Raw genomic sequence first — 27,193 nt, 5'->3', positions numbered from 1 at the left:
CCGGAGGCGGAGAAGCGAAGAGAAGAAATCTTCAGAGAATGAGCAGCCATCATCAGCACATGTGATTGACCCTTCGGATGCTTCGGCAGTGGCAGCATCATTCACTTCGGCAGGAGCGATGGACAATATCGAGAGGCGGCTGGTGTGTATGAAAATCACAGACAGTCGTTACTGAAGGAGCAACAGACGCTTCGAATGATTTGTTGTGGCGCGGAGGTCGGTGCTGTATGGAGGTGTTGTGTGTGCGTACGGTGTGGCGCTTTCAGCGATGCTTTCGGTTCCGCTGGTGGCACCGCTTCCTTCGCTTGCAGCGTCGGTGGGCACGAAGTCGGGGAGCAAGCGGATCTTTGCAGCGGCAGATGTGAATGCGATCTGTTTATAACATTGCTTCTGGCTTCGCGATCGCTGCAGTCGAGGCGTGTGGTGGTGAAGCTGGACGATGAAGTGATAGGGTGAGAGGTTGCAGTGTGTAAAGTGGGGGAGATTGTGGAAAAGGGGCTGTCGGCAGCGGGGCTGAGGATGGAGGATGTGGTTCTGTCTCCAGCAGCGATTGCGCTGGCAGTTCTGGAGGAGCGGGAAGAGGCAGAGGGAGGTGATGGGAATGAGGAGAAAGGCGGGTATCCGACAGCGCACAGAGAGTTTGTGGAGAAAATCAAAGATAACCAGGGGAAGCAGTAAGAAGCGATGGCGCCTTTGATTGTGGAGGAGCTTGGGCTGAGTGGGCTGAGGTTTGTGAAGGCAGAGGCTGAGGCGGACAAGTTGCATTCAGTGGAACCAGAAGTGTGCAGTTCTTCTCCATCTGATGGCATCCAACAGGAGAACAGAAGAGCAGCAGAAGAAGAAGCAGCAGACGGGTCTTTGGGTTTAGCTTCAGATGGAAGTGCAGAGGAAGTGGGAAAAGATGAGGAACAGGTGGAAATGTCGAAAAGTGGTTTAGAGATGAATGAGGAATCAGGGAGAGAGGGTAGTTCGATTGATTTTGAGAAGGAAGAGGAAGAAAGAGATGATAAATGATTGGGAAAAGACACACACAACAAAGCATTCCAATACCCTCAAAAGCCAAAGGAACATACAAAAGCAGTTAAAGAATATGACTGGGGATGAATTGTGTGACACATTTGGTTAGACTGAAAAGTTGCCTGGATCATTTTGTGGGGAAGAAACTCTGCCTCTTCTGCCACCTTTGGGAGAACAGAGGGAAGAAGGAGGGGAAGGGAAGAGAGGAGCGACAAATAATCGTCTTCTTGGTCGGCATAATGGCATTCGAAATTTTGGGAAAGGGAATGAGAAGGAGAAGAAGGATGATGCTCGCTCATCACAACCACAATCTCATTTTCCTTCAGATTCCCTCCATTCATCCACTTCTCCTCCTCATTCCTCACCATCTTCTCCTTCTTCGCCATCTTCACCTTCATCTACTTCAAATGCATTGAATGTTAGGAGTCAGCCTCGTTTTGAGCTTCCAAGCAGCAGTGCTTCTGTCACGATGCAACAAGAAGAATGCAAACAAATTCCTTTAACATCATCATCTTCTTCTTCTTCTTCTTTTTCATATTCCTCTTCATATATGATCTCGAATTCGAGTGATTGTGATTGTGATTGCAATTGTTTCTATCTGGCAGCACACACAGTTTGAGAGTGTCTACCACACGCAGATGCTGTCGAAGATCCCCCTTTTGGAGCACTTGTGAAGGCTCTGGTTGCTCATATGTGTACAGATGCCTTCTCCGCCTCCACACTCTTCAGATGCACTGCCTCTTCCTCCTCTTCCTCTTCCTCCTCTTCATCTTCTTCGCTTTAATTTTCCTCAGCATTTTTATCACCATCATGAATATCCTCATTTTCTCCTCCATCAACATCATCTTCAATCACAGTCTGTTTCATGTCTCCATTCGGATGATTATCTTCGTTTGACTCAGCCACACCCAAATGTTTGCTGTCTGATGAGCAATGATAGTTTTTAGGGAGAGTTGAGAAATGAAAAAGAAACTGGATCAAAAGGAAATGAGAAAGAAAAAGGAGCAGAGAAATAGCAGAAGAGCAATTTTAATATGAAGAAGGAAAAGAAGAAGAAGGTATATTCAGAGAGAAGAAGAATATTCAGAGAAGAGGAAGGAGAAGGAGAAAATTGGATTGATGATTGATGATTGGACTGTGAAAGAGGAAAGGGAAAAGCAGAAACGGAAATATTGATTATATTTCTTTGATGGGTTCTATTTCTCCGAAATCTTCATCTTCTTCTTTCTTTCTTCTTCCTCGTCCAGTTTATCACCAATTTCAACATCAAAAGAAGCAAGATTATCTTCAATGCCTTCTTTTCTTCTTTCTTTCTTTCTTCTTCTTCTTCTTCTGTTTCATGTTCTTCTTCACTGCTTTCTGCATCCCCATCCAATTCATCTTCTCAAACAATCCAATCTTCCTCTGCCTTTGGGACATTCACTCCTCTGTCTCTTCTTTGCCTTCTTCTTTGCCTTTTTTTCATTCTTCTTCGTTGTGATCTTAACCTTTTTCTCCTTCGTTTCCGCCTTTTTTTCTTCCTTTTTGGTGTTCTTCAACTTCTGCATTGTTTTTGCAAATTTCATCTCACTTCCTTCTCGGTCGGCAATCGACCTTCTGATGCATCCATTCATCCAAATCAGCAGAGATGCTAATTTGAACCGAAAATTGCTTCATTTTCTTCCCTTCATCTCGACTGATCAATTGTTGAGCTCATCTTATTTCATTTTTCATTCATTATTCTCATGATGAAAAAAGGCTTTTTGGACGAATTGATTTCATTTCGTTTTATCTTCTTCATCTTCTTCGACTCTTTTATATTCTTCTTCTTCTTCTTCGCCTTCGCCTTCGCCTTCGCCTTCGTCTTCGTCTTCGTCTTTGTCACTCATTCATCACCATCAACCTCAAAGCAAACAAAACAGTCTTCTTCTGCATCGTATACTTCACCTTCCTCCAATTTTTTCTTTATCTTCTTTTTCTTCTGCTGCCTTTTCATCTTCGTCTTATTCTTCTTCGTTCTTATATCTTCTTTTCATGCTTTTTGTATTTTCAGAGCCAACAGACAAACATGATTGTTTTTTGTTTTTGAAGAGAAAGAAGAGGCAATCACACAAAGTTTGCAAATGAACTGAGGATATCAGTTTTCATTGACAGATTAATGCGAATTGGCCAATATAATTTGTGATTGGGGTTTTATATTCCTTTCGAAGTCAACTTATCAAATGTGACATTTAACCAACTGACAACATCATACAAGTCATTTTCATCATCTTCTTCAGAAAAATTATTTAACTGATTGTTCATCTCTCATTCATCTTATCTTCTTCAACATCTTCATCTTCTTCAAATTCTTCAACTTCTTCTTCTTCTTCTTCTTCTTCTTTCCAACGAACTGCTAAATCTTCACCATTATCTTCAACTTTTTCAATGCCATATTCACTAACTTTGCATTGGATCGGAACATCGACCTTATAATACATTTAAGCTGTTCAATCAGTTACGCAAAATTGAAACGAAAATTTTATCATTCACATTTCTTCCTCTCAACGTCATTCACCACATACGCCTTCTTTTCTTGTTTCATTCATTATTCTGATGAGAAAAAAATTTGTCTTTTCATTCAAATGTTCTTCAACGCTTTCTTCGATGAACAACAAAAATTAAACTGTTTTTTTCATTTCATTCAACAACTCTCAGATTGGAAGGAAGTCTTCGCCTTCTGCATCAATTTGGAAATTCAAAAGAAATATTCATTCAATCACGGAATATCATCGGAAATTATTTTACAAAGGAAATGATTCTAAATCCTATCGAGAAAAGCCGACCACAAAGTGCACAATAAAAAATAGAAATTAAATCTGAATTATTATTTTGGAAGCTGAAAGAATTCACAGAAAATAGAAGGAGCAGGGCAGAAGACGTTATTTAGAACGAACGATGATGTAAATGATCTTTGAGAGATTTCACAACATCAAAATCACAACAAATAGTTGAAAATGAAACAAAGAGAGAAAGCAATTTTGAGGAAAAGGCATATTTGAAGAGAAATTATATGAAATATGTGCGTCTGCAGCGCTCAAAAAAGGAGAAATGGGAATAATAAAAGAAATTGAAAGTTTTGAAAAGCTTGCTGATATGATTGAAGAAATGCAATTTGAAGAGAAGAAATAGATGATTCCTTTAGGAAACAAGCGGAATTTGTATTTGATGAAGAAGCGAAATCAAATTGAAAATGACAAAGAAATGCTTTTATTTGAGCTGACGTTGAGGATTTTGAAAAAAAACAAACTTCTTATGAAAAGAAGATGATAGGTATAGGATATTTCTCTGATATGGAAAATGGTCAAAAATGAGAAAATGAAAGAATTTATATGAGAATCAGATAAAGTTCATTGGTTTCAGTGATTATGGTGTCAACTGCGCTGAAAGTGAGTGTTTGAATGGGAACAAATGTTGAACTGAGGAGGGTGAGGGAGGCGTCTTGGGGATCTGTCATGCGAACAAGAGCATGTTCTATTGTTTTGCATGGACTGAGTTGTGTGATTCCGCAGAGATCGGTGTTTATCCCATTATTTGACACGATTTTGAAAGTTGTTATGAGAGGAAGCCATTTGTTGAACTCAACATCATCAGCAGTTCCTGCATTCCACACTCTATTTGATTCTGTTGTTGACCCGCACTGATTGAATGGGGATTGGGTGATGCTGCTGCCATTGAAAAACACATCATTGCCCCTGCCATTTTTGGCAGTGTTGCCATCGAAGAAACAAAAAGTGATGAATTTCATTCCATTCATCCAGGAATATGTGTCTCTGAAAAACATTGCAGCACCTCCCCATGAAGTTGAATTTGATGTCAATTTATTGTTTAAGAACTGACAATCATTAACTAAAAATTGATTTGGCTTATTGGTTGGAGGGGAATTGAATGTGAGAGAACCAGCAGAATCACCACCAGAATTTGAAATGCACTTGCATTTGGTGAACAGGAATTGACTTGCTGAGGTCATGTTATAGATCCAGAAATACCAACCAGTTCCATAAATGCCCGTTATTTTACAACCTTCAACTCTATTATCTGAGAATGAATAAACAGAAGATGATTTTTGACCATCAATACAAATTGCGCCTCCATGTAGTGCCGAACAGTTTGTGAAATTGGATTTAGCGATGTTCACATTCTGTAAACTGTAACTGTATAACGCTCCACCGTGATTTGTATTTGAACAATTATTGAATGAACAAGAAGTGATTGTGAGATTTGCATTTGTGCAATAAACATAAAGAGCACCACCAGATGAAGAACCACCATTTGAATAATTCCATTCGCACCACTCAAAGAGATAGCTATTCAAATCAGTAAATGGCAATCTACTTAATTCCTTTCTTTGAGATTCAGATCCAATATATTTAACGGGATCATTTGATGAAGATCGAGTTTGGTGAAGAAAAGAAGTGTTGAAGGCAGAGAGAGAAGTGGAGGGGCTGTTGAGGTTGGGGAGGATGGCACCATCAATGGGGTTGTGGGTGTGGAGGAAGATGGTTGAGTGGATGGGAATAGAGATATTAAATGAGAAAGAGTACAACAACTGAAAATTTTCAGAAATCTATTTAAAATTTTTGAATTTGTTTTATATGAATATTTTCAACAGCATTTATTTGTTTTTTTATGTTGTGGCTGCAAATTATTATTTTTCAAAACTATTTAAAAAGAAATATCATTGATGGAAAATATTCATTTTTTTATAATTTCACTTTTTGTCAGATCTTCTGATGATTTAATCCTTTCTATTCAAACAAAGAATAGAAAAATCATTTATTTTATTTTTAACCCACTCATCAAAATACCTTTTGAATTGTTTTTTGAATTATTTTTAGTTCAATCGAAAATGCCTATTTTGTTAAGAATGTACTTCTTTTATTATGTCTCCTCAGGTTCCATTATTATCAGTGTTATTTTGCAACTAGACAATGAAAAATTGATTTTATAAAGCAATATTTTATTTTTCATTTTGAAACGAATTAAAAACAAAGTTCTGTATTTGCTTAAAGTTAAATATGATCATTTTTTTTTCAAATTATCCAAATTTGCTATCACTTTTAAGTTTTTTGAATGCAATGAAAGAGTGAAATAAAAAAAAGCATTCTGAAAGAACGGTGAAAACTCTTCAATTTTCAAATTGAAATAGTATTCCATATTTCTGTAATCAATAAAAACACCACAACGGATGTCTCATAATGAAACAAAATTGAATCAAAAACAGTTTAGTGAAATGTTTTGTTCGCCAAATGTTATTTATTCTTGGTATGGGTGATTATTTTTGATTTCATGTTTCTTTTGTGATTATTTTCGAATTGAACAATAATCTGAAGAGTTTGAATTTCATTGAAAAGGTTTTGTTGATGAAACAAACACTCATCGTTGTTTTTCTTTAATGGGAGATGAATGAAATAAGAATATTTTCAAAGTTTGAGACATTTTGATGAAAATTCATCAATCAGCATCATTGTATTTCGAAATAATGAACAACACAAAAGATTTTTGTTTTCAAAAATAATAACCCAGAATTTTCAGAATCAAAACAAAAATTATCATTTTTTTGGAATTCATTACAACAAATGATTTTCGGCATAGGTCTAAATTGTACCAGTAGTGATTTTAACATTCTCTAATGAATAACAGTTCTATTATTGATTGTCATAATTTATTAACACTGTATTATCGAAAAAATTTGAAAAATCTTATCTTCAAAATGAAAACAAAAATTATTGATCAAACCCATAAAAATTTTTGTTCATTTTTCATTTTGTGTTTTGTGACGTATTGCAACAGTTATGCTATTTTCAATTTAATTTCCATTATCAAATTATACTAACCTACATGTTTCATAAATTTATTTTTAACATCTTGCTTCGCATAGGTTGTGCTCAAATAAAGTTCGAAGAATGATGCTAACTTGATAATCAGAAATTTTTAAGAGAGAGAATCTCTAAGCGAAGCATATTCATTTATTTTGGAGTGAATGAAACGGATCAGAGACAACAGGAACAGAAAATTCATTCACAGTTGGTGAATCAAGTGGCAGGCAATCTGCATGGATGGTCAATCAAGCGCATCGGCTTCAATTAAGCACTGCTCATTCAATGATTGCAATGCTTATTGGGATGGAGGGGGGGTTATGTGTGCAAATATTATATCTGTTGAAACAATTCGTTCAACTCATGTTCCACAAAAACTCATGGAGGAGGAGGAATGCGCATTTATGCAAATTCATCGTGTGTTATGATCAGCGGGTGTGAATTCCAGGATTGTGAAGCAAATAGCTATGGAGGAGGGCTTAATCTTGATAATTTTCAGGTTTCAGGGTCAGGATGCATTCCAACAGAAAATGGAGGAGGAGAGAGTGCGTGTGTGTTTGACTGCAGTTTCACTTCATGCTCGGTTACTGGAAATGATGGTGGAGGAATGCGCTGTATTAACATTCCAATTACTCAATTCAAAATGAGGAGCATTCAGTTTATCTGATGTTCAGCAATGAGGTATGGAGGAGGATTATATTTTCATCCAAATGGAGCAACAGCACCAAATGATAAAATTTATTGTTATTATTTGTTCTTCCATGAATGCAAATGCAGAACAACCTCCACTCCATATGGGCATGATGCCTATTTTGTAGATGCATATAATTTGTATTTATCATCAATTAACCCGTTCTATGAATGCTACACGACAAATACAGATGATAAGAGAATGTGCTATGCGTATAATCCATCAGGTACCTGGATATATGACCAAACATCAAAAAGGGATTGGCTGAAGGATAAGACGATTTATGTTTCTGTTGGTGGAGATGATAATATTGAGTTGTGTGGGATGAATGAATCAAATCCGTGTCTGACAGTGAAGAAGGCGTTTGAGATGTGTGAGGTGCAGATAAGCTTGTCAATCACGCTGATGGAAGGGAATCATCAAAACGAGACGTCAACAATTGATATTGGAGCACAGAAGATTTCAGTCATTGGGAGAGGCAAAGATAAGAGTTCGATTGGAACAGGTGCACTTTCATCAACTGGAGCGCTATTCAGTGTGTCAACAGGTCATCTTGGTTTATTGCACATGAAGGTTGATTGTAACTCAAATGCAAGCCCTTCTTCACCGAGTGTGTTTGTGGTGTCTGTGGGAAGTGGGACTCTTTCATTGGAAGATGTGCTGATCTTTTCAAGTGTTAATGGAGAGAGAGAAATATCAGCATCGATATTTGTGATGGCACTGTCTCAGTTGAGGATGAGTGATGTTGAGATAAAAAATATGAAAATGAGCCAACCTCTGTTCGAAGAGCCATCAACAGAAGAATCAACATCAGGAGAGAGTTTGCTGGGGAATGTGACAATTCGGAATGTGAATCGGATAACAGGAGGAGATGGAGTCGTGATGGCATGAAGTGAAAACGGAAAAGAGACATTTGTGGTGAGCAACACAACGATTGAAGAATGTGAGTGTGTGAATGGGAATGGAGGTGGGATTAAGGAAGTGTTGGAAACATCAACAATCAAAGCTCGAATTGGAACATCAATTTCGAAAGACGGAGTGAAATTGAATTATTTCGGATATATTTTTCTGAATAAAGATAAAAACTTTATTAGAATAGTTGTGATGTTTCGTATATAATTCAATGCATTTATTTTAAATTTCGTAATTTGTATTTTAAAAGAAAATTTTCAACATCATTCTGATTTGTTCTTTTTAAAAAAGAGGTTGTAATGTGAAAAATACAACAAAACAATGAATGTAGAAAATATCCAAAACATAGCTCTTATACGTCACAAAACACAAAATGAAAAATGAACAAAAATTTTTATGGGTTTGATCAATAATTTTTGTTTTCATTTTGAAGATAAGATTTTTCAAATTTTTTCGATAATACAGTGTTAATAAATTATGACAATCAATAATAGAACTGTTATTCATTAGAGAATGTTAAAATCACTACTGGTACAATTTAGACCTATGCCTGATTTTCTGACTCATTGAAAGAAACAGTGACAAAATATTCGGTGATATTTCGGATTTCCAATTTTTTTGTTGAGAAGATCCAGTTGCACGGTTTGATTTGAGTTCTTTCGAAGACATTTCCACAACGTCATTTTTTCACCAATTAGTTCTTGAAACAAAATTGAATATGTTATAGTGTGATATTCTTTCGTGTGATGAAATAATTATCTTACATTATTTTATTTTTCTTGGAACAAACATTGAGTAACTTTTTCATTTTCATTTCGGGGAAATTGATGAGCATGGTCAGATATTCTTTATCGAATCAAATATGTTGAATGTGAGAGTTTTCTTTGAACAACCGATTTTCTGATAAATATTTTCCAAATGCATATCTCTCAAAAATGTGGTGGAAAAAAGAAAAAAAGATATTTCTTTTCAATCAAATTTGTTCTGGCAATTGAAAATCGAGCACTTATTCTATTTAGATATTCATTAATTATCTTATTTTTTCTTTATGAAACACCATCAAATATAATCACAATCGGACATCGTCACAAAAATAAATTCATAACTCAATGCGATTATGAACAGTTATGATTCAATGGATAATCTTGTTCAGTCTTATTGAATTTTCATCTTTTCGATTGAAACATTATTGATTAATAAACAAGAAAAACAAAAGAAAATCTTTATTCCACTTAGCACTATTTTCGATCGATATTTTGAAAATCAGTCACTTTCTATTGAAGAATCTTTATTAAATTTTTTTAATTGAGAATAGGTGGATGTTAAACTCAATGTCATATTTTCATATGGAATTAATCGTTCACAAACTTCATCTTTTTTTTTTTTTTTACAAACAATATCTTTTCATTGAGGAATCAATTGTGAATTGAAACATTTCAGAAGTTGAAACAAGTCTATAATCCACACAATAAACAAAATGTTTATTTTTATCAAAAGCAATCTCCCATTTCTTGAATGCCATATTTTAAGAAATATAATTCTTTTTTCATTTGAATGAAAGAGAGGTTTTTTAATCGTGAAAATGGAAATTGAAAATTGGATAAGAAGACAAAAAACAATTTCAAAAAAAGAAATAATTATTATTTGTTAATAGTTGATAGAATGGTCGTAATAAAAACAAAATGTCTGATTTTTCTCATTTTTGGACAATTTGTTTAAAATTGGTTTCAATAAAAAAAGTTGTGTTTTTCTTATGTCAGATTATTTTATTTTGACTTTTGAATGACAAAAAGAAAAATAACAATTCAGTTCATTTTGTTTGGTTGAACTCATATATCTTCCATGATCGATCATTTGTCAGAAATTGGAAAGTTGATTGAAATGAATGATAACCTTGAGAGCGATTATTCTTCACATAATTGTTCCCCAATACATTTTGTTTTTAACATTTCTCAAGTCAATGGAGAATGCCTTTGAGTATTATTTGTGAAAATAAAATATCATGCAATTCATCAAACAAAATATTTTATTGGAAAACTCTTTGATTAAAAAAAATCTATTTAACATCTAAAACAAAAATTTGAGCGCACACGAGAGAAACGAAAGCAACAGAAATACAAATAGTTGTCCATGTACACAAAAGAAGATAATTTCAGATAATTATCAACGATTCACAAGATTTCCTCTTCGATTTTCACTTCACATTGCATCTCTCCCCTCTCCGCCAATTAAGCCTTCATTCATATTCATTCCAATCAAATTGCACAACAGTTTAAAAATGATTAGGATCACGTTATTAGCTCAGATACTCGTCGCATTCCTCACCATAAATCTGGTTCGTGGAGAGAATATCGCAAACAGCATCATCAGAGGCGCTCACTCAGACAAGGTGGAACATGCATCGGGAAATCACATCTGTGGCGCTCAGACAAGCCTCGCCCTCATCAACACCTCCTTGTGTGTGACCCATCTCAACCTCATCCCTCTCAGTGGCTGTCCACTCCTCACTGCCCAGCACCACTCAGCTGCCTCCATCTGCTCCTCCACTTGCACCATCCACCCACTTTCCCTCACCAACAGCCACCACCACCACCAATGCCCCCTCTTCCTCTCTGCCCATGCCTCCCTCGCCCTCACAAACTTCTCCCTCACCACCCACCAACCTGCCATCTTCTCCTTCCCCCTCTTCTCCATCCCAAACAATCTCCTCCATAATGCCCACTCCCCAATCCCTGCCTCATTCTCCATCTCCCACTCCTCTTTCTCCTCCTTCATCTCCCTCGTCCAGCCTTTCCTTTTTTCTCCTTCTTCCCTCTCTTCCCCTTCCCCTTCTCCTTCCCCTTCCCTTTCCCCTTCTCCTTCATCATCCTCATCCTCATCCACATCCTCTTCTTTTTCTTCCCCTTCCCCTTCCCTTTCCCCTTCCATTTCCTCTTCCTCTTCCCCTCTCCATAACCATCACCAATTCCATCCCCATCTCCAAATCCACCTCAATCTCCATCTCTCAAACACCCTCTTCTCCAACATCTCATCTCCCCAATCCCATCCATCTCTTCCATCCCTTCCCTCCCACTCACTCAACCCATTCACCTCAACCACTTCTTCCTCTTATTCCTCTTCCACCAACACCAACACCAATACAATCCCCTCCTTCTCTCTTCACTCATCCCTTTCCATCCACTCATCCCTCTTCCTCCACACTCACAACCCCATCGATGGCGCCATCCTCCCCAACCTCAACAGCCCTGCCACTTCTCTCTCTGCCTTCAATGTTTCTTTTCTCCACCAAATACGCTCTTCATCAAATGCTGCTGTTGCATATGAAGGAAATGAAACTCACAGAAAATCACCTGGAAGGTTGGGTTTTTCTGAATTGAACAGCTATCAATTTGAATGGTGCGAATGGAATAATTCAAACGGTGGTAGTGATCATGGAGGTGCACTTAAAGTTGTTTGCACAAATGCAAATCTCACAATCACTTCTTGTTCATTTTTCAATTGTTCGAGTGGTGATCATGGTGGAGCGTTGCGTTGCGATAACCTGCTGAAAATTGACATCTCAAAATCCAATTTCACAAGCTGCTCAGCTGCTCATGGAGGAGCAACTTGCATAGCTTGGCCACAATCAAATTCTGTTTGGGTATTCTCAGAAAATAGAGTGGAAAATTGTTCAATATCAGGTTGGTGTGGAACTGGCTGGTATTTTGCGCTTGAAGGAACTCCAACAAATGCCCAATTCCTGTTTTCCAAATGTTGGTGTATCGCAAATTCTGGAAAAGATTCTGCTGGTTCTCTGACATTTTCATATCCTCCAAATAATAAACCAAATCAATTTTCAATCGTTGTATGTCAGTTCATTAATAACAATCTTTCTGCTTCCACATCTTATGGCGGCGCTGCCATTTTCTTCTATTCAACTTACTCTTGGATGAACAATATGAGATTCATCACATTCTGTTTTTTCGATGGAAACACTGCCAAAAATGGAAGAGGAAACGATGTGTTCTTCAGTGGTAATTCCATAGCTCAATCTCCGTTTGAGAATTGTGGTTCAACAACCCCAACAAAAAGAGTGTGGAAAGCTGGTACTGCTGACAACGTTGAGAAAAATGACAGGCTCTGGCTTTTCTTTTCATGTTCTTCCAATGGAATTTCTTTCTCACTATCTTCTCTTTTCCAAGCATTTTTGCCTTTTCTGTTTTCTTCTCTTAACATATTTTTGATTTCTTCTGCATTTCATCATCTTCCCTTGTTTCTTGTTTTGAATCTCAAACATCTTCCACTGCTCATCCAAGTCCATTTCTTCATATTTCTTTCTCTTTCCATCTCTTCACAAATCCAACATCCTGCCGCATTCTCCTCTTCTTTCCTTTATTCTTCCTTTCATTCACGCATCTTCTTCCTTTCTGTCAAAAATCTCTTTAACCCTCTCGATCTCATTTCCATCAAGCATGAACCCTTGTTCAAGAATTTCTTTCTCTTTCTTTTTCTTATTTTTATTTGTTATTTTTTCCTTCATCAATACATTTCCTTGTTTCCTTTTCATTTCTCTCTTAATCTCTGGTGCAGATGCAGAATTTGAAGAAATCCAATCAGATAATATGAATGATGATAAAGAAGAAGAAGAAGCTGTGCGAAATGTCGATGATGTATCTGAAGAAGAAGAAGAAGAAGAAGAAGAAGAAGAAGAAGAAGAAGAAGAAGAAGAAGAAGAAGAAGAAGAAGAAGAAGAAGAAGAAGAAGAAGAAGAAGGAGAAGAAGAAGAAGAAGAAGGAGAAGAAGAAGAAGAAGAAGAAGAAGAAGAAGAAGAAGAAGCTGTGCGAAATGTTGACGATGTGTTTGAAGAAGAGGAAGAAGAAGATGATGGTAATGATGATGATGAAAGAATCGAATAAGACGATTGATTGTTGAAAACTGTGAAGTTGAGTGTCAATTAATACCAACGGAGAAATTCATTGAAATTCTCGTCTTCTATCCCTTTTTCTTCTGCAGAGGAGAAACCTTTGAATACTTTTTCACTTTCAGCTCAATCTCTTTCTCTCTTTCCATCTAAAAATAGGAAATATTGAGCAATTCCTTTTTCATTCCATCTTTTCTTCTTTCACAAAAAATCATCTTTCCTCAAAAATAATTCTTCGCCAAAGCACAATGCAAGCCATCTTCGAAATATCTCGCATTTCATCTGTCCGTCTTTATTCTTCCTTCCCCACTTTTCTCTTTCTTCTTCAAAGCGATCTAATCCCTCATCCTTTCAGCATTCTTAAAAATAATAATAATAATTACTTCAAAAATATTACGACAACAAACCTTCTTACCATTTCTATAAGTATTTTCCAACCTTTTCCCCCTAGGCAACTGTTTCCCTCCAATAAAAATTCATTATTCCTTCCTTTATCAAGTGTTTCATCATCTGATTCGCAAATCATCCTTTTCATCAGTCATTTCTCCATCAAATGCATCGATTTATTGCTCTGCTGAAAAATGTGAGATTTATGCATTCTGCTCAAATTCCATCCTCATCATTGAAAAATATCCCGTTTTTCGTCTGAAAATATCATCTCCAATTCCCTTCCCAATCCCTTCATCCTGGGCACTTTCCATATGAATTCGCTCACCCAACTCCATAGTCACCCTGCACAACGAGATATAAACATTTCATTCATTTTCATTCTTTTCCACCTCCTGCCCTGAAAACAACACAAAAACATTCAACATGTTAATATTCATATATAGAAAAATAAATAAAGGCCAAACTGCGCTTCGACTGTTTTTTGCCAAGCACACTCATTTCCACAGCCATCATCATTCAAAAAATAAATCTCTTTATTTCAGTCTCAGAATGGTCAAAATGCAACAAAGAATGCACCTCCACAAAATACATTGTATGTCTCACTGGAGGGTCTTCTCAACCCATACACATTGTGTTGCCTGTCAGGATGTGTTTTTTCTGTTTTTGGCATGATCATCTCCTTTAATAATATTCTCAACCGCCAAAAGAAATATATCTCGTTTATCTCATCAACACCAGGCACAGGAGATATATGGGGCAGAGAAGAGATGGAAGTTTAAATTTTGTGGCAGGGGGTAGGAGTTGAGTATATTTTTGAATGTTAATATTTCAAGAATGATTTTTGAATGGAAGAAATTCCGAGACAGAGGGATGGAGAAGAGCAAGTGGAGATTTATAGAAGAAAATGTAGAAAATATATAGAGAAGTGACTGGGGATGATGAAAGAGGACGGATTGTTGATGGGGGAAATGGATTTTGAAGAGAAAGAAAAGAGGGCAAAAGCTTGAAAGAAGAGGGAAATTGAGAAATGTTCATATGAAAAGGGGGTAACTTTTATGAGAGGAGAAGAATGTTTTATGGAAGAGACAGGGAAAGATGAAGAAAAGGAGGGGATTGATATTTTCTGAGTATTTTGTGTGCTGAATGGAAGAAGGGAATGGAAATTGAGAAAAATCAACATTTTCTATTTTTGAGGGGAAAAGAGGGGAAATCACAGAAAGAAAGTGAACTGAAGTTGTGAATATACAGCAAGATTGATTTATCCAATCTGTTCGTCACAAATATTGTGATTGAGTTTTTCTGGCCAATCTGAAGTGAATGCATTAAATGAAACATTTCGGCCAATCAACGACTTCATACAAATTATTCTCAACATCATAAATATTGTTCGACTGTTTTCTCATTTCTCAACTGCATCTTCTTCTTCTTCTTCACCTTCTTCTTCACCTTCTTCTTCACCTTCTTCTTCACCTTCTTCTTCACCTTCTTCTTCACCTTCTTCTTCACCTTCTTCTTCACCTTCTTCTTCGCTTTTTCCTTCTTCTTCTTCACTTTATTCTAAATTTTTATTGTATTTCTCTCGCTTGACATTGGGGCAGAGCATCCTCATTCGGAAATATTAAGCATTTTCTGTGAGCAGAAATACCACATGAGCAAAAAATAGCTTCATTTGCATTTCCTCCTCTCAACATATCAATAACTGAATGATTTGTATTTCCATACATGTTATTTGTGGTGAAAAGTCTATTTGGGTCAATATCAATCTTTTCATTCTCGTTATGTTCTTCTTCAGCGCCTTCTTCAAGGAGCAACAAAAATGTTACAATTTTCTTCTGATGCATCTCCCGTGGAATTCGAAGTCAAACATTGTCATCAATTTTCTATTCATAATCGCAAAATGAAAATTCATTCTTGTATTGAATTTCAGCCAGGCCTAACACAGCAACGAAATGATTCTATATTTAGCCAAGAAAAAGTCTGTCAGATGGCGTTAAATAAAAAATATAACTATTTTGTCATATTGGATGTTCTTCAGATTTTGACAATGTTACGAGCCTTCAACATGCGATCAAAGATGAGACGATAAAGGAAACATATTTATTTGAAAAGGCATATTTAACAGAAAATTCTATGAAACAGCCAAATATACAGCAGATATGTGATGATTAATCCATCAAAAATGTTTCTGAGTCAATTTCTTATTTTTTGTGTTTGTGCCTCCTCTTCAAATATCTTCGACTTTGCATTCATTTGCGCATATTTTCACCGACAAGTCAGCTGATGAAATGATTTCTGCCTTATGATCTGCACCTTCTTCAGAAGACCCATCGCATTGCGTGTGCTCTTGCGGGGCATCTTTGATAGCCAGCAATTCATTGCTTTGATGCCAAGATGATCATTCACATATTCATTGTCAGCTGCATGCCCGTTGAGAAATATAAACAAATCGACATTCCAATCACCGAATGCTTCTGTTCTGTCATGTCCAACAGCCGAGTTGTCTTTCTGAGTGATGCTTCTCATGAAGGCGAACAAGGGTTCCTTCACGGAAGCGACAAATGATTCACACACAAAATACATATCTCTTCCGACACTGGCCTTGTTGGCTGAAAACACGATGTTGGCGATGGAAAAGGAGGATTCTGACACTTGTGAGCCTTCATTGAACTCAACCATGAGAGCACCGCCTCTTCCTCCAGAACTTGTATCCTCGCTCACAGAGCAGGTGGAGAAGGTGGTGTCACTCACCGAAAATGTGTTGGCAGGAGCAGATGAGGCGAATGAGATGCACCCGCCATTGGTGGCAGTCTGTTGGTTTTGCGGAGCTGAGTTGATGTTGGTGATGGTGCAGTTGGCGAGGGAGAGGGAGAGGGCAGGGGAGGTGGCAGAGGAGAGAACACAGCTGGTGGGGGTGGCAGTGGAGGTGATGTCGGTGATGTTGGAGGAGTTGAGAGCGAGGGGAGCTGTGAGGGAGGTGAGGTGGAAGATGCTTTGGCTGTTGAGGGGGAGACTGGTGATTGCTGTGTGGTTGAGGGCGAGGGAGCCAGCAGTGAGGAAGAAGAGGGGGGTTGTGATTGTTATGGAGGTTGTTCCTGTGATGGTGGTTGTGTTGAGGTTGAGGGAAGGGGAGTTACCGGAGAGGTGGAAGAGGATGGGGGTGATTTGATTTGTGGAGTTGTGGGCAATGGCGAGGGCAGAGACTGTGAGGGAGCCTTGGGTCTGTTGGAAGAGGGCAGACGAGGCAGATGGATCTGGTGAAGAAGATGTTGATGATGATGACAAGGATGAAAGAGATGATGTTGATTGTGATGAGTGTGAATGTGAGTTTGATGGCTGGAGAATGCCACTGGAGGCGATGATGGTGGAAGTTGTTCCATTTCCAGTGATTTTTGTATTTGGAGCACGAAATGTGAGAGTCTTTGTGGGAGTGAAAGTGGAGACGAGAAGGGAGAGGGAGGCATCGCTGAAGGGAGCAACGCATCCGAGGGCATACTCCACTGTGGCACAGGGGCTTTGCTGTGTTTTGCCACAGGCATCAGCATCACTTCCACCATTTGAAACTATTTTGTTCTGGTTGATGATTGGAAGCCAACCATTGTACACGGTATTATCAGCTTGTCCATTATTATACACTCTTTTTGTTAAAGTTGTTGAGCCACAATTCTCAAATGGAGATTGAATGATGCTGCTTCCACTGAAGAACACATCGTTTCCTCTGCCATTTGTTGCTGTGTTGCCATCGAAGAAACAGAATGTGATGAATTTTACTCCATTCATCCAATCATATGTTCTTGTGCAGCACAGCGCGGCACCACCATTGGAAGTTGATGAACTTGTCAATTTGTTGTTTATGAATTGGCAATCATTAACCAAAAATTGATTTGGTTTATTTTGTGGAGGCCAATTGAATGTGAGAGAACCAGCAGAATCACCACCAGAATTTGAGATGCACTTGCATTTTGTGAACAGGAATTGAGCATTTGATGGCATATCATATACATGAAAATACCAACCAGTTCCGCACCAATTTGTTATTGAACAGCTTTCCGCTCGGTTTTCAGAGAATGTCCAAACAGAATTAGATTGTGGATTCCATGAGGTGACTGCTCCTCCATATTTAGCCGAACAACTTGTGAAATTGGACTGCATGATGGTTAACTTCAACGAACCATTACAAAACAATGCTCCGCCATCCCAATTGCATGAGCAATTGTTGAATGAACACGATATGATTGCAAGATTAGCATTTGCGCAATCCACATAAAGCGCTCCTCCTCGATCTGGCCCTCCAGTTGTGTTTTCCCATTCGCACCATTCGAAGCGATGGCTGTTTAAATCGAATGAAATCAATCTTCCAGGTTTCGCTCTTTGAGATTCCGTTCCCACATGTACCACAGGAGCATTTGATGAAGATCGTGTTTGATGAAGGAAAGAGGCATTGAAGGCAGAGAGAGAAGTGAACTAGCTGTTGAGGTTGGGAAGGATGGCACCATCGATGGGATTGTGGGTGTGGAGGAAGATGGTTGAATGGATGGAGAGGGATAGGTTGGAGGATCTTATTTGCCAGATGAACTCAATGTTGAAAAAACTGAAATTAAACGATTTCTGCGAACATCTTCATTTTTGTTTGTCTTCATTTATCTTCACAATTCTCTGCCTTCAATTATCTCATTAATTTATTTCTCTTCTTCTTCTTCTTCTTCAAACACATCAACAACATATAACACAACAATTTCCTCAACATATACTTCATCTATTTTGAATTTCTTCATGATTTGTTTCATCATCAGAGATCATGAATGAAATGAGAAAGAAACAGAGAAATTGTACAACCGAAGGAAAAAAATAAAAAATAAAAAATAGAAGAGGAAAGAGAAAGAAATTGTTAATCTCGGATTCATTCAAGATGGAAATGAGATTGAGAGGGTTGAAGATATTTTTGGATTAAAGAGAGATGTTTCGAAGAGGAGATTCGAGTTGAATGTTGGATTTTGGAAGGAAAGTATTTGGATAAACGGAGGGTAATTTTGAGAAGCGGTAAAACAAACAGGGGCAAATGACGAGATTCAGGAAATAAACTATCAAATTTGAGAGAAAAGAAAGAATGCAAGGAGAGGAGAAAATAGAGAAAGCAAAAATAAGAGACGAAAGTTAGAAAGACTTTTCATTGGAAAAATTAGAGAAGGAAAGATAAGCTACGGCCAGCCATTATATTCAGCATTATCAGCAGTTCCTGCGTTCCACACTCTTTCCGTTGGAGTTGTTGATCCACAATTCTCAAATGGGGATTGAGTGATTGCATTACCACTGAAGAACACATCATTTCCTCTGCCATTTTTGGCAGTGTTTCCATCGAAAAAACAGAATGTGATGAATTTCATTCCATTCATCCAGGAATAAGTCGAATGAAAATAAATGGCAGCGCCGCCATATGTGGAAGAGGCAGTCAGATTGTTGTTTATGAAGTGGCAATCATTGAATGAATACTGACTTGGTTTGTTGCTTGGAGGATTATTGAATGTGAGAGAACCCGCTGAATCTCCACCGGAATTTGAGATGCACTTGCATTTGGAGAACACAAATTGAAAATTTAACTGATTATAATTTAGTCCAAAAAGCCAACCGGTTCCACACCAATTTGTTATTGAACAATTTTCAACTCTGTTTTCTGAAAATGAATAAACAGAATTTGATTGAGGATAAGCAATGCAATTTGCTCCCCCATGAGCAGCTGAGCAGCTTGTGAAATTGGATTTTGAGATGTCAATTTTCAGCAGGTTATCGCAACGCAACGCTCCACCATGATCACCACTCGAACAATTGAAAAATGAACAAGAAGTGATTGTGAGATTTGCATTTGTGCAAACAACTTTAAGTGCACCTCCATGATCACTACCACCGTTTGAATTATTCCATTCGCACCATTCAAATTTATGGCTGTTCTCATCGAATGAAGTCAATCTTCCAAGTTTCACTCTTTGAGTTTCATTTCCAATGTGTTCAACAGGGGCATTTGATGAAGATCGTGTTTGGTGAAGAAAAGATGCATTGAAGGCAGAGAGAGAAGTGGATGGACTGTTGAGGTTGGGGAGGATGGCGCCATCAATGGGGTTTTTGGTGAGCAAAAGAATAAATCAATAGAAATAGAATAGAATTATATTTGTAAAGTGTGCATTCACGATGATGATTATGAAACGGATGGTAGATTGATCATTATTGGAATCTAAATTTTATAATTGCTTTTTTTCTGGGTTTTCTTTGGAATATTATTTTTGAACGAGTGAGCGATGCAGCAGGAGAAGAAGAAAAAGATTTTCATTAGAGCATGAATTATTTTGTGGAAAGAATGAGTGTTGTTTGAAATTGGAATAACGCGTTGACTGAGATTATGATATTTGTTGTGAGCATCTTCATTCTGTTTGCCTTCTGAACGATTGTGCTTTCTGTGGTAAAGGCGAAAAAAGATTGATAAAAAAATATCTGTTCTTTGTTTTTCTTTTTCTTTGTATTTGCCGCACAATAAAATAATTTGAAATGAGAATTTTTGTGCACAAAATGATGAGTTTGCGGTTTGCTATTATCAAAATTTGAAAGAGTTGTAAATTGTTGTTGTTGTCGAAACGGAGTTATTTGTTTGTTCTGATTTTTTCAAAAATGTTATTTTTCTTGGAGCGTGAATAATTGTGGATATCTTTGTGAATATTCAATCCTCACAACAATTATTGATATTTATTTGAATTAGTGTTTTGATGTTTTTATTTTTATTTTATTTTTTTTTTTTAATAAATAAAATAAACTATTGGCAAACCCATTTTGCCATTGGTTATTGTGATTTCACTTCTTCTTCAATATTCATATTAAAGACAGTAAAATACTTCTTTTCATTGAAAAATATTTTCCAACAACAAAAAACACCACAACAAACTGAAATATTGATTGTTTATGAATTCGTTTATTGAGTGCTTTTTTTCAAATAGCAATTTGTTTTTTCTCATTTTTTGATATATTCATTTTTATCCAAATAAACACAAATTATATGATTTGAGTGATCGAATTTGAATTTAATCTGACACACCATCAATTGCACTAATTAATAATTCTTGTAATCAAAATGAAAAATCTCATGTTTTCATCGGGACAAAAGAATTCTATCATTTTGAAATAATTCGTGAAAAATATCAAGATTTCAAATATTTGATCTATCATTCAAAAAGATAATAAAAATGCAGAATTGACACAGATGAATAAGTGAAAAAATCGTTTTGATGAAATAACAAGAGATAATCAAAAACTTGTCCATTTTGTGTCAATCATCTAACAGATGGCAATAACAAATATTTTTCGATGTAAAAAAAAATGAATTTATATGCAAACTTTTTGAAGACGCAAACATTGTCCAACAATTCGAAACGCAAATGATTTTTTTTTTTTTTTTTTTTTTTTTTTTTTTTTTTTTTTTTTTTTTTTTTTTTTTTTTTTTTTTTTTTTTTTCGAAAAGTCGCAAATGTTTAATATCCAGGTTAAATAAAAATGAACTCAAAAAGATCATTTATTGCTTGATATGGGTGATTATTTTTGAAATCATAACTTTTTTAGGGATGCTGATTATTTTGATAATTCATTGTCAAAGAGAATCAATTAATCTTTGAAATAAAAAAATCATTTCAATTGCGTCAAAAGCCAATATTTGATGAAAATGAAATGCAAAGATGGTCTTTATAGGATTTATCACTTTTCTGTGTACATTTATCAATATACAAAACGATATTATCAAATCGAATTTTTTGTTCAAAAAAATATGATTTCAAAAATAATCATCCATATCCATCGAACAAAATCATATAACAAACATAAATATGCAACCTATTTGGATATGTGATTAAATGCACAATGGTGAAATTTGATGGATTTGTTAACAAAAATGACCAACTTAGGTTCAATTTTATGTTACCAAGATATTAAACATTCGCGACTTTTCAAAAAGAATAACACTCATATAGAACTCTGTGAAGAACTTTGTTATAAAAAGATCATTAACATTTGAATTGGAACATTTTTTTCAAAAGTTGCAAGTGATTAAACCAGGAAATGTTAAAAAATATTCGATAAAATAGAAAAAGTTGAAACTGATGAATTTTTGAAAGTGATATGAAAATATGAATGAAAATGATAAAGAAACAAAAGGAGGATCTGATTTTTTCGGTGTAGCCGATCGAATAGATGAATCTGAATGTGAATTGAGACAAATTTATTTCTTCGATTATCTATTAATTCCTTTAAAAAAATCTATTTTTGACAGATAATGGTTTTGTTTTTTTTTCAACAAAAATAAGGAGTTAGCAGATACGAAATTTTTTACAAAAATTTTTTACTATAACATTTTAAAAAAACAAACACCAAGAATTTGTATCGTTGTGTATCAAGACACTCCACCAATTTTTTCATTCAAAACACAAACTATTTCTTCTTGTTTGTTAATTAAATAGTTATTAAGAAAAAACAAATTTTCATTGTAAATAAATCGTCTGAATTCAACCCAAAAAATAAAAAAAGGTTAATAAAAAAACATTTTCAAACACAGATTGTTTGATAAACCAAATTCAACTTTTGAATGGACTGAAACATATTTATGTATGTATATTTCGAATTTTGGTATTTTTGGTATTGTCAAAGCTTAAATTTCCACATTCACATCAAAAGTGAGTACAATAAATTCTAAAAATTTGATTAAAAAAAAAAAAAATAAAAAATAAAATTAAGCAAAATGAAATTGTTAAAAAAATAAAAATAAAATACTTCAACATTTTTTATTACTATTAAATGCCATCTGTTAACCCGCAAATTACTTAATAAAACTTACAATATTATTTGGTCAATTTGTCTTTATAACCGCTTTGTTTCATATTTCAATACAGTTAGTGAATAAAAAAATCCCTATATTAGCAATGAATTGGAAAAATAAAAAATAAAACTATTCATTTCATAATCATTGTCTTTTAAACTTAATGAATTATTCAGATGCTTCGCAAAATTCTGTTATTTATTCACAATTCAAAAAATTATATTCACAGCAACTGCGATAGAGTTAACACAAATACATATTCAACGATATATATCATAATAATTTGTGAAAAGAAAAAATGAAATATCCTACCGAAAATAATAAAATACATTTCTAGTTGTGATAATATAACAAAACATGAACAAAATGTATGAGTAACTTTATCTGTTTTGATTATAAAATAATCCCAATCACAACAGGACAAAATTACTCAAGATTTCTTTTTAATATTTGCGTTGTACAAAGAACCAGAGACATGAAAGATTATCTCTCATCCTAAACAAACGCATTTTTCTTCCAAAGAATATTTATGTCTTTATCAATAGTTTTTAAAGCATACACTCGAATTATCAACAAAGATACATGAAAGATATTTTTCTCCGAATATTTTCTATGAATTACATAAAACTCTATCAAAATAATTAATTTTAAATTATGCAAAATAAGTTAAAAAAAAAATAATACGATCAGAAAAAAACTACAAAAATGAATTGTTCGCTACTTGGAGAGAACTATCAGGAATGAAATAAACTCCTGACATCATTTGGATATAGCGGAAAATATTTGCACCAGGAGTGAAACAAAACTTATAACATAAACATAATGTTTCAAAAAGGTGCATCGTTAATTTAAAAAAAAAAAAATTAGAATTGAGCCTTCAAAGCATGTTCGCTTCATTCTCTATTCAAATCAAAACCAAAACGCTTTTCAAACCTTCATCACGGTAAAGAAACAACAAAATTATTTTCCAAAAAATTGAGTAATCTAATAATAAAAAATAGAAGAATAATAAACAAGCAAACAATATAAGTTAGATTTCAAAAAAAAAAATAACAAAAATATCATTAGAATTCATATAAAGCATAGTATTTGGACACATAAACGAACGAATTGTTATTGAAATCAAAAAATAAAGTTTGATTTCTCAAATGTTCCAGGTTAGGCCAAATTAATATTCGCGCACTTTTTCGAGATGAATGCCATTTATTCAAAACGAATTGACAATCCCTCATAGACTTACGCGTGAAACGGTCGCCACATGTCGAAGATTCATACCAATTCTTATGATTAATTAAAATAATCACTTCTCAAAATTACTATGTTTGACTCTAAACAAATAAAATCAAATTTACCATTTAAATGATCAAGAAACATTTGATTACTAAAAATGAACAAAAAAATTCAAAAAATCTTCCAAAAATATTTCGATGTAATTTCTTTCAAACACCTCATTGGAATTTTCTCCTTTGCGTTTGACTTCTTGACATCTTTCTATTTTTGAGATAAATTAACAAATTATTAAAACAATATCAATAACTTGTGTGTGTATCTCATATTCTCTCACAAAATTAAACAAACCATTTTACTCTTTCATAATAATTTGAGTTTTATCATCAAACTCAAAAATGAAAAAAGGCTACAATTACAATTTCCCCAAAAAAATGCACTTTGTGCAATATGCAATAAATTGATATGCAATTCATTAATTCAACAAGGACAAAAGATCTTTCCCTCATTTTAGCTCAGCTTAACCGTATATGCAATCTTTATTTTTCAAGCGTGTATATTTCAAAAATACATTTGCAACAACTTTAAAAAGTCAAAAACAAAAATCTTGATCATTCTTATAATTTGAATTAATTCGATCAAAAAATAATTCTTATTGATGAAGTTTGCATTTGGCGTAATTTCCTCCTTTTGAATGAAAAATAAAAGAAAATGTTATTGTAAAAGACCATTTTTACACAATGCATGAAAAAGGCATGCAACAAATATTAAAACAAAAATTAAATAAAAATTTGCTAGAGGAAAAGTCTGCAAATGCTTCCAAATAAAATCATGACTTAAAGTCAAACGATTTGATGTAACTTTATAGCTAGCCGAATTAGCAAGTCTGCCAGACATCCACGAAAGAGTCGTCTCTGGATGATGGGAGTAAGCCACCATAGCATCGTCCATACCTTCTTCCTCCCATCTTTGATTCCATTCACACCAGAATCTCTTAATTTCTTCTCCATTTTTGTGATTTGCCTCGTTCATTCTGCTGACAAACGCATCGATTGCAAAGAGCGCCCTGAGCTGAACAGCAAAGCAGCACTCATTTTCGAGCAAGAGGCAGCTGGACACAGCTGAAATCGCCCCGTTTCTCCACAGACAAATCAGCTCTTCCTTTTTTATGTGCTGAACAAGACAATAAACAATGTTATGTGCTCCCAGCCTCCAGCAGAAGCATCTGTGAGGAGAAAGACAAAAAGAGAGAATTTTGCGAAAGAGTGAAGAATTGCTTAAAAAATCAGGAATTATTTGATTGTGTCTCTTCAGAACAAGTCCAATCATCCAGAGCACATTCGAAATGCGAGTGAGAACGTGAAAGGGAACAGGGGAATTTGTTGGCCTTGAGGATATTTGGATGTTATTTGGTTTGAGGGAGAGGGTATGTGATGTGAGGGTGGGAGAGGGAGAGAAAAAGGAAGAAGTTTGAGACGTAGAAGACTCTCTTTTTTCTTGTTGAGAAGAAGAATGAATCAGAGAAGAAGAAGAAGAAGAAGTTGAATTACCATTGATGTTGTGAGTGTTGACAGGAGAGGAGGAAGAGGAGGAGGAAGATGAGGAAGATGAGGAAGAGGAAGAGGAAGAGGAAGAGGAAGAGGAAGAGGAAGAGGAAGAAGAAGAAGAAGAGGAAGAAGAAGAAGATGATGATGAAGATGCAGAAGTTGAAAGATCGCTCTGATTGAAAGAAGAAAAACAATTGAAATTTTCAGCCATTGAACAAGAAATTCGAATACAACCCTTTTCATCAGTGACAAATTCTACATCATCCAGCAAATATGACACAACACGAAAAAACGGAAGTTTTGAATTGAAAGCATTCATCTGCCTGCTGTCTATTTCAAACAGGCAATACGAAATAACACTCGCATTGAACAGTGTCTCTTTCGATATTTGGCAGTTTTTTTCTCTCCGATTATATTCTGATTCATCATCTTCTTTGTGTATCAATAGTTCGGGTGGAAGAGATCTTTCTTCGCTGTCTTCGAGCAATTGGCTGGCTAACTTTGGTATCTGGAAATGAAGTTTGACAAGAGTATTACAGTTGCCTGAGTTTCATATTTAAAAACAAAAAAAAAAAAATGGTTTATAATGAAAAAAATATAATTTCATAAAAGAAAGTCAAGTTTAATTAAAAACCGGAACAAACTCCAATCTTCACATAAACAACGAATTGCTAATATTGCCATCTCCGAGCGTTCTCTATTTATGGAAGTTGTAAGAGGAAGCGCTGCAAGAGCTGATAATATGAAAAATATTTGTTCCAATAATGGAGGAGGAAGAGTTTCATGCTTGTGGATAAATGAAAAAGTCAATATCAAATGAACATCATTTTCAGTAAATGAAGATTGCGATGCTTTTTGTTTGGTTATCATTGAAATTAAATAAAGAACGATTTCTGTTGCATGCCAAAGATCATAAAACTTGTTCTTATTGTAAAGATCGACCAATTGACAACCTTTGTAAGAAATTATCAAAAGTAAATATATTAATAAATCTCTTTCTTGAGTTTTAAGTGATCCAGAAGTTAAAAGAAGATGAATTTTTGCGCAAATAGATTCATCTATTTCTTTCTCAAGTTCTGGCAAAGGCATTTCTGAAGCAATTCTTATACAACTTCTTAAATTTTCTAAATTAGCTTCTAGTGCTTGAGTTACGCATTGCTCAATGACAGCTTTATTCAATAAGTGAAAAAAAGAAAAACACATCAATTGCATATACAATGAATTAAACATAAAAACAAACATTGAATAAGATGGGCAAGATTGCTGTTATTAAATGCATTTTGCATGCAATAAAATTAAAAGCTATCTTTTCTTTGGCTCCGTTCAATAATTATTTCCAAGAAATGATATGGATAAAAGATTTTTTGTTTTGGTTGCTTATTTTGAGAAAATGATTTTTGATTGCACCATATGCTTTTTAATATTAGTAAGTCACATACAACAATCTTTCAATTTATCACATATTTATCAGATCTAACCTTTATAGATAGGTTAAGTTGTTTGGATTTGGGCTGTTGGGTCTTTTTCCGCAAATTGGCAATTTTACACTTTCTTGTCTTGGAACTTCGCCTTTCTTATCTTCTTCTTCCTTAAATTGTAGCAATATATTTGATGACAACTACTTTTACTGATAACCATGATCATTTCGTTTTTGTGCATCATCCACTTCCTCTTCAGTCAAAACTGGAAGGCATGAAATTATTTGTTATTATTGAATATTTTGAAAATATATGATATTCCAGAAAGTTTAAATGGTGAAGATATCACTGTAGAAGATAATCACCAATTATCTCAAACTTTTGGCCAAAATTCTTTAATTTTAAAAGAGAA

General features: G+C 35.2%; 6 protein-coding genes across 6 annotated transcripts in view; 4 read left to right on the top strand and 2 right to left on the bottom strand.

Annotated features, from left to right (window-relative positions):
* Positions 1-684: 684 nt before the first annotated feature.
* Positions 685-1,636, top strand: MONOS_14646 (uncharacterized protein; the record flags this gene model as incomplete). Its single annotated transcript, XM_067867463.1, has 2 exons — positions 685-912; positions 1,127-1,636. The coding sequence occupies 2 exons, from the start codon at positions 685-687 to the stop codon at positions 1,634-1,636; spliced, it is 738 nt and encodes a 245-aa protein (XP_067735498.1).
* Positions 1,637-7,278: 5,642 nt separating this feature from the next.
* Positions 7,279-8,436, top strand: MONOS_14647 (uncharacterized protein; the record flags this gene model as incomplete). Its single annotated transcript, XM_067867464.1, has 2 exons — positions 7,279-7,511; positions 7,632-8,436. 2 exons carry the CDS (start codon positions 7,279-7,281, stop codon positions 8,434-8,436), a joined length of 1,038 nt encoding a protein of 345 aa, XP_067735497.1.
* A 2,445-nt stretch (positions 8,437-10,881) lies between these two features.
* MONOS_14648 (uncharacterized protein) lies at positions 10,882-11,232 on the bottom strand (the record flags this gene model as incomplete). The annotated part of the gene is made up of 1 exon (XM_067867465.1): positions 10,882-11,232. The coding sequence occupies one exon, from the start codon at positions 11,230-11,232 to the stop codon at positions 10,882-10,884; it is 351 nt and encodes a 116-aa protein (XP_067735496.1).
* A 5,027-nt stretch (positions 11,233-16,259) lies between these two features.
* On the top strand, positions 16,260-17,426 carry MONOS_16196 (uncharacterized protein; the record flags this gene model as incomplete). The annotated part of the gene is made up of 2 exons (XM_067869111.1): positions 16,260-16,451; positions 16,977-17,426. 2 exons carry the CDS (start codon positions 16,260-16,262, stop codon positions 17,424-17,426), a joined length of 642 nt encoding a protein of 213 aa, XP_067735495.1.
* A 7,104-nt stretch (positions 17,427-24,530) lies between these two features.
* Positions 24,531-26,561, bottom strand: MONOS_9945 (uncharacterized protein; the record flags this gene model as incomplete). Its single annotated transcript, XM_067880489.1, has 2 exons — positions 26,008-26,561; positions 24,531-25,906 (listed from the first exon to the last, which is right to left on the bottom strand). The coding sequence occupies exons 1-2, from the start codon at positions 26,450-26,452 to the stop codon at positions 24,531-24,533; spliced, it is 1,821 nt and encodes a 606-aa protein (XP_067735494.1). The 5' UTR covers positions 26,453-26,561.
* Positions 26,562-26,868: 307 nt separating this feature from the next.
* The window catches only part of MONOS_9946 (uncharacterized protein), an 8,571-nt gene continuing 8,246 nt past the window's right edge, over positions 26,869-27,193 (top strand). The window contains exons 1-2 of the mRNA XM_067880490.1: positions 26,869-27,053; positions 27,106-27,193. The exon at positions 27,106-27,193 is cut by the window's right edge and continues 2 nt beyond it. Coding sequence (XP_067735493.1) covers positions 26,975-27,053; positions 27,106-27,193 — 167 coding nt within the window. The 5' untranslated portion in view covers positions 26,869-26,974. The remainder of the gene's footprint in view (positions 27,054-27,105) is intronic.

This window comes from Monocercomonoides exilis (genome assembly GCF_001643675.1).
Source record: "Monocercomonoides exilis strain PA203 chromosome Unknown scaffold3-2548433, whole genome shotgun sequence".
NCBI classification, from domain to species: Eukaryota; Preaxostyla; order Oxymonadida; family Polymastigidae; genus Monocercomonoides; species Monocercomonoides exilis.
This window is presented reverse-complemented; position numbering and strand designations above follow the sequence as displayed.